Consider the following 7,500-nt stretch of genomic DNA (forward strand, 5'->3'; position numbering starts at 1 on the left):
TATTTAGCATTAGTTAGACCTCATCTTGACTATGCGGTTCAGTTCTGGTCACCCTACTATAGAATGGATATCAAAATGTTAGAATCGGTGCAGAGGAGGATGACTAAGATGATTCAGGGGCTGAGAAACTTGCCATACGAGGAAAGACTCAAACAGTTAAACTTGCATTCTCTAGAAAGGCAAAGGGTGCGTGGAGACATGATCGAGGTTTATAAATGGATGAAGGGCTTTAATAAGGGAGACATTCATAAGGTTTTGTTGGTAAGAGAACCGGGTAGGACACGAAGTAACGGGTTTAAACTGGATAAATTCAGATTCAACAGGGACATAGGCAAAAATTGGTTTACTAACAGGGTGGTGGATGAGTGGAATAGGCTTAGCAGTCATGTGGTGAGTGCCAATACAATTGTCACATTCAAAAATAGACTAGATAAATTCATGGACAGCGATATTAGGTGGGGTTAGATACACGGGAGCTTAGGGTCAAAGGAGCTGTCTCGTACAGGCCTACCGGCCTCTTGCAGACTCCTGCGTTCTTATGTTCTCTCTCTCTCTCTCTCTCTCTCTCTCTCTCTCTCTCTCTCTCTCTCTCTCTCTCTCTCTCTCTCTCTCTCTCTCTCTCTCTTTTGATAAGAGTAAAATATTTAATTTTCATTATAATGACTTCGGTGTTCCTGCCCCCCGCAGCGGTACCGAGGGTCCTACCTGATCCACACCTGGAACCAGCTGAGCCGCGGCCAGCTCGTCGCCCGGGACTCGGGCAGCATCTATGACCAGGCGGCGAGACAATTTTGCCCCCTGACCCGCCAGCTGGCCACCGCCCACTCTCCCTTCTACTGATGTTTGGTCGGCAGTCTTGTCCTCAATATGTCTCTCCTGCCTGCTGCCGGGGCCCCGCCTTTGGTGAGTACCAAACATTTTCTCTCAAAGTTTGTTGGTATAGATAAAGATCACTAGTTACGACACGTATTTTTTTTTTTAGTGATCACAAGCCGTGCCGGCATGCTTATGTAGATCTGTCTCCCAGCGCCTAGTGCGGCTGCCTCTTCCTGCCTTGGTGCGGTGAAACACAAGGAAGGCAAGTCGTGGTGCAGGCGGACGTTGACCTCGCGCGTGGCAGCCGTCGAGTGTTGGGGTCATAATGTAATGGGATAAATATTAAGTACTTTTTATGATGCTCTGACATTTTATTGAATATTTAAACAAAAAAATACAAAGCTTACTTATGCAATAAATAAGAAAAAAATCACGAGACAAAAGAGAGCTCATCGTCGTGTTTCCATGAAGGCAATAGACTCCCGAACCACACAATAAATTACAGAGATGCACGACATTCGGACAATCATTTGCTCATCAAGAGGAACTGAACAGTTAACTCAATTTGAATCATACATGTTTGAAGTAATGATTTCTTAAAATATACCGGAAGTAAATGATTTAACTTAAAAGACGCTTTTACACATCGTCGGTAAAGGCACTGCATGATTACATTGATTTAATTAAAAGGACAGAGTAAATCCTTAACAAGTCAGTTGTTGTAGGAGCTCTATGATGCCAGCCCGAGAATACGTGCTTGGTGACCGACGAGTTACAGGAGGGAGGGACGAGAGACGAGGAACAGCTGCACTGGTCTCCACACGGTTTAGGAGAATCGTCGTCGCTGTCCTTTTTGTCTGTTAATTCCTGCAAGGTACAAATATGTGTGAAGACTCTTCAGTTACAATTCAGTTAGGCAACGGCCGACGCAGATGCTTCAAGGAATAATACAGAGTGGAGTATTGTTAGTTTCGGTGGTTCAGTGTGACGCACTTCTTGTGATAACGTTTGCATACTTACTGGAAATGGGCATTGTGTTGTAGCCCTCCCCGCCAAAGGAGTGGGTGCCGTAGTTGGTTCTACCCCTCAGCCGCTGGCCGGGGAACTTCCTCTGTTTTCCGAAGTACTGGGGCATGCCCAGCACCGCGCTCAGCATCACCACCAGCACCAGGAATACCTGCAACAAACAGAACACCATTCATTGAATAATGCTGCACCAAGGGCTGGGTGGCCACATGCTGAGTGTGATGGTGGCGTGTATTAAATTTCACGCGTGTTTCTTCATTTACTTTCGTGATGTTCAGTGTGATTACTGAAGAAGTTGAGGGCTATGCAAGCATACTTACCACTTTAAAATTCATACTGAAGTCTGAGTCTGAAGTCTTGTAAATGCCTAGTTTTCTCTCTGAAAAAACACAGAAATAAAAGTTCAGTTTGATAATATGGAGATAAAAATAAATCGGTGATATATTCATTAAAACTATTTAAAGTCTTCCTTTTGTAACAAACTGAAGACAAATGGCACCGTGTGCATATTTATGTTTAAAGCGTTACCTACGTTTAAAACAGAAGAGTTCCACCCTTAACAATACTTTTTCTTTATTTTGTGCTCGTTTGTGATGCTGCTTGCAAGAAATAATTTAGGGCGAGTGTGGCGGCGCTCGTGTGACGGGCAGGAGTGGCAGGGCTGGTGGCTGGGGGCGTGGGTCATTACCTGTTGGCGGCGGTGCTGCTGTTGCTGGAATTTCGTCTTGTACCCAAGAAGTCTGGCAATGGTACTGAATCCTGATGAAAGGCGACAGGATTTTATACTCAAAAGCTGACTAAGAAGTAAAGGATACCAAAGAGTAATTTTATTTAACGCTTCCTCTTATTAATGTCACAAAAAATGCTAACAGGAAGAAAGCACAGGAAGTCAGTGTTAAAGTCCGGACAAGTACAACCTAGATATTTTTTGTTTAGGGGCGAGCAGCAAGACACATGGCGGGGCTGGTGGGCGAACGGGAGGCAGATAGAAAGTCACGAAGGCTGACTGGGAGGTGAAAAGGACGATAGAGCGCTAGGTAAAGGGATCCCGGCGTACGGATGTGTCGAAGGGGGTAGAGCATTGCATTGGTGGTAGGGTGTGTACGAGAACAACAACAGCAACATAACTTGGTCGGTATTATAAGACACTTTGGCTTCTCACATCAACTATTTCTAAAGGTCAAAGAGGGAATCAATCGGGTTCTAATGTGTGTTTCTTTAGGTTCACGGTACAGAAGAAGGGTCAGACTACCACTAGGGTCATAAAACTACTCCTGGAAATGCCCCAAACTTCTAGCAAAGCCTTGTCAAATAGATGAACTTGGGTGACGAAATGTTTAGTAATACGGCCCGAACTTAAGTATCTTCGTCATTATCATCAACATCATTAGCTTCTTTTTGTACAGTAAATGAGGGAGTTCGAGGCTTAAGCAGAAAAAAGGTTAAAAAAAAAACCCTCGCGGAAACTACTGCTCTCACAAACGGAGGACGGAAGGAGTCTCAAAGAATGGTTATATTAAATTAAAGAGGTGCCATTAGTTGACAGTCCCTTCTTTTTGTGCAGTAAATGAGGGAGTTCGAGGCTTAAACAGAAAAAAGGTTAAAAAAAACAACCTCGCGGAAACTACTGCTCTCACAAACGGAGGACGGAAGGAGTCGCAAAGAATGGTTATATTAAATTAAAGAGGTGCCCTTAGTTGATAGTCCCCTTTTGAAAGTGTCCATACCATAGGAAGGAGGGAGTGCAGACGTAGTAAGGCTGCCCCTGAGTTGACCAGTGTAATGGACGAAAGAAATAGCAGATGTCAGCTGAAGTGCTTGACCCACCCAGTCATTTATATTCTGTCTTCCCTGACTCAACAACACTGACATCATTTTTTTCACCATTCTGTCTGTCTCCACTCTCATTTTGACCATGCCTTCTCCGTATAGAGCTTTCCTTATTCAGCTGTTATATGGGTTTTCTATTTCGCATCTAGCCCTTACCATGTCATTTCTGAACCACGGAGCACGTCTCAGATATCCCTTTGAATCGTTAATCTCAGTATTCTCCCCGGTTACCGTCTCTGCTTATGTCATTATAGTGTGTCTTCCCCCAAGATGCAGTAAAGGAGCACTGGAATCCATTCATAGAGGTCCCTTACTGTTTCATCGTCAAACTAATATATTTCCGCCACTTAGCGATGGTTGAAAATTCGCAGCTGATTGTGGTTGAACTTGAACTCAGGCCTTCGGGATCACCTCGTCCAAGGGCAGACCACTAGACCACTCCCCCAAATATAGTTGCAAGTCCTGTAATTTGCTGTTACTACTTAATCTACCTTGCTTAAGCATTTACCTATTTTCCGTCTTTCTAATTTTTGTTACTTGGCTATGTAAAATTTCACCACGTTGTAGATCTGTATTATGTATGTGAAGGTTAGAGTGTCTTCCATTCCTCTTCCGCCATCACAATCCTAGTTCTTCCTACAGTGTAAGTAACTCGTCTTACAGCATTCGCGCATCTGCCGTTTGGGTGTGCTTGGGTGTAACCTCTCCTCTGTCCTGTGCGCGTGCATAAACACAGAAAGGGTGACTGTTGCTGTTGCTTGTGGGGTGTTGTCGAGTGACCTTTACCAATACAGCTTGCGTTGAACATGAACCCGGTGATGACTGGCGTTCATCTGTTCCGGAGGGATCTGGATACTGGATCTGGTTTGAGGTAGTTTCGTATATTATTTTGTGGCGCATCGAGGGTAGGTGGACGTATGTTCCCAATATATAAAATACGTAAGGAGAGCTTTGTTAACATATCAAGGATGGTTAACTTACTGAAAAAATGTTAATTTATTCAAAAATTTAAATACCTGATCACCTTACATTCATTGGGGACAACGACGGTGTGCATACAGGCCTTGTAGCTGACGTCAATACCCTCCCGCTGAGTCGTTGTATGCCTGTCAGGAGTTACTTTGTCTTGGCGGGCGTGCGTGCCCGTGGGATAAGTGTCTTTCTCACAGCCTGTTGGGTAGCCCTTCTCCCTGCCCCTCCGTGTTGCCGTGGCGGCGGGCGGGGCGCTCAACTCGGCATGCGGGACAGCAGCACACACGTGGCGGCCTTGAAGGAGCGTCAGGTGGCTTAGGGCGCCGGGGAAGGACTTCTGAAGCGAATGTTTATTGGATGGTCTTTCTGAATTATACTTTTTTACATTTACTTTTTTTTTGCCACGGTTTTTTTTCCTTAATTCCTTGGCGTCATGACTTCACTAAGCGGAAAATAAGCGGGGACACATACGTTGGCTTTCCCAGCTGATCTCTCACCGGCACAGGGATAAAATTTATGAGATGCTGAGGGAAATCAGCGCCGAGGTTGAGGATTTTGATGGCGCTGAGTAGGGACTTAATTATTTTCCTGACAGATGTGTATGCGTGAAACCATCTCCAATCACACAGTAGTCGCTTCAACAGGGAAAAAAAAAGAACAATATATTTCGCCTCAGACCAGATGAAAACCCGGTAATGACCAAAGTATTTTTTTTATTATTATTATTTGTATTATGTTCACACTTTGGGTTTAGGAAGTCGCTGTGTTCCAAGCAGCGACTTTGGCTGCAACTGAGTACATTATAAAGCTCTAAGATTAAGCTCCGAACCAAGTAAAGTATGATGAGCCTGTATCTGATCTTCGTAACGATTGTGTTGCCGCGGGAAAGACATGCGCGTTATGGCTTTTATCCTATTAAATATTCCATCGTTAGAAAGCAGCTTGGGTATCCGCAGTCGTGATGGTAATTGCTATGCTGTGCACCCGCGAGTATATACATTTCCCGGAAGCTGCGACTTACCTTGGCTTGTTTCTGTTAGCAGCTGTGTTGCTTCGTGTCACTTTCATCGCTTCCTCTCGCTGCTGCTCTCCTTGAAGGTGTTCCGGAAGGTGTCTCGCTGGAGGGGTTGCTGGACTCGTGGGGAGATGGGTGAAGGGACGGAATGGTGGATGGGTGGAATGATTCTTCACACACACACACACACACACACACACACACACACACACACACACACACTTGAAGGTGTTCCGGAAGGTGTCTCGCTGGAGGGGTTGCTGGAGAGAGAGAGAGAGAGAGAGAGAGAGAGAGAGAGAGAGTGGAGAGAGAGAGAGAGAGACACACACACACACACACACACACACACACAGAGAGAGAGAGAGAGAGAGAGAGAGAGAGAGAGAGAGAGAGAGAGAGAGACCATAGCATGACTTGTGATGACTGATGAGTTATCCTCAGTCACGCACCTGCAGGGTGACTCCCTCCTCCACAATATTTCTAAAAGAGTGGTTTTTAAATTTGGGGCACGCCCCCCTGGGGGAGCGTTAGTAATTTCCAAGGTGAAATATATGTTAGTATCTTAACAAGAGCGTGGTAAAATAATGAGAAGTTTATGCAAAAGCTCAAAATTGTCCCCTTTATTTACCTTAGCCTTCTATAGTCTAGATAGGCTTATCATTGTTAATAAATTTGGAGGCAGATTTTATCTATATATGCAAGGTGGGTGTGGAGGGAAGGACCCATTCCTTGATGACAAGTGGTAGTATTGAGTTTAAGAACAACTGTTTTTAAAGGTCATTCATTCACAAAGACTTGAGTCCCATACACTTATTATATTATATTGTATAGTATTTTACACTCAACAGGTAAGAATAAACTGAAATATAAGTGTAACCACTGGCATCCCGGTACTCGTCCCCTGAGGCGACATAATGAAAAGCAGAGGGATAATCAAAGGGTTCAGGATAACGATTAAGTAATTTAATAGAAACATATTGTTCTGAATGTGATGAATAATATAAGACATTTCATATCAACAAACATTCATGCTGTCGCACATACAATATAAAAATACTGTTTGGCAACGTTCCCATATACTACTCAAAACTCTTAACATTGCTGCTAATACGTTCTCAGCTCGCGGAGCGGAGACGTACATCATCTCTGTCAGCCCCCGAGTGCTGCAGTAACCTAAAGACATGCACGGCAACACACGGTCGTTCACGCGTCAGGAGGAGCATGGGAAGTGACTTGCAGTAAATCTGCAGCGTCATGCTACACCTGAACATACAGTCTTGTGGGGCAATGACCCACAGTTTACAGTCGCTCTTAAATGTAATGTTTGAGAAATGAAATTTCGTTAATCATCATAGATTATAGGTGACAAAATTAGGTTATGTTAGGGAATAGATTGGCTTCTCAGCAGGCGACTAATCTCGGTGGAGCGTCCTCAGAGGATCACAGACAAGGAGGATCTCTTAGGCCCGGCCTACCGCTCAGGTCCGCCTCTTGCGGCGAAAGACTTCCAATTTGTCTTCGTCTAGTCCTGAAAAGTACAAGTTTTGTGTAAAGTTTCCTGAAGACATAAAATACATTATCTATTATTATATTGCCTGAAGAATAGTTTGTTTTAATTTCTGTCATTTTCGCTGACACGCGGTGACAAAACACCGCAGCGGGTGTCTACTTACTGCTGACGGGCGTGTCGTTGTATCCCTTCTCGCCGAAGGAGTGGGTGCCATAGTTAGTGGTGCCCCTCAGCCGCTGGCCGGGGAACTTTCTCTTCTTGCCGAAGTACTGAGGCATGCCCAGCACCGTGCTCAGCATCACCACCAGCACCAGGAATACCTGCATCAAAA

General features: G+C 44.6%; 1 protein-coding gene and 2 long non-coding RNA genes across 3 annotated transcripts in view; 1 reads left to right on the top strand and 2 right to left on the bottom strand.

The window, feature by feature from the left end:
• The window catches only part of LOC127009419 (lactosylceramide 4-alpha-galactosyltransferase-like), a 12,272-nt gene extending 11,210 nt beyond the window's left edge, over window positions 1–1,062 (top strand). The window contains exon 6 of the mRNA XM_050882512.1: window positions 688–1,062. Coding sequence (XP_050738469.1) covers window positions 688–840 — 153 coding nt within the window. The 3' untranslated portion in view covers window positions 841–1,062. The remainder of the gene's footprint in view (window positions 1–687) is intronic.
• Window positions 1,063–1,193: 131 nt separating this feature from the next.
• Window positions 1,194–2,610, bottom strand: LOC127009218 (uncharacterized). Its single transcript, XR_007761708.1, has 4 exons — window positions 2,531–2,610; window positions 2,163–2,221; window positions 1,837–1,993; window positions 1,194–1,683 (listed from the first exon to the last, which is right to left on the bottom strand). It is a non-coding gene; the product is annotated as an uncharacterized LOC127009218 (long non-coding RNA).
• Window positions 2,611–6,607: 3,997 nt separating this feature from the next.
• The window catches only part of LOC127009217 (uncharacterized), a 1,539-nt gene continuing 646 nt past the window's right edge, over window positions 6,608–7,500 (bottom strand). The window contains exons 3-4 of the long non-coding RNA XR_007761707.1: window positions 7,333–7,489; window positions 6,608–7,187 (exon numbers count right to left, since the gene is read on the bottom strand). This is a non-coding gene — a long non-coding RNA (uncharacterized LOC127009217). The remainder of the gene's footprint in view (window positions 7,188–7,332; window positions 7,490–7,500) is intronic.

The sequence above is a fragment of the Eriocheir sinensis genome, chromosome 40, assembly GCF_024679095.1.
Source record: "Eriocheir sinensis breed Jianghai 21 chromosome 40, ASM2467909v1, whole genome shotgun sequence".
In the NCBI taxonomy this organism is placed as follows: Eukaryota; Metazoa; Arthropoda; class Malacostraca; order Decapoda; family Varunidae; genus Eriocheir; species Eriocheir sinensis.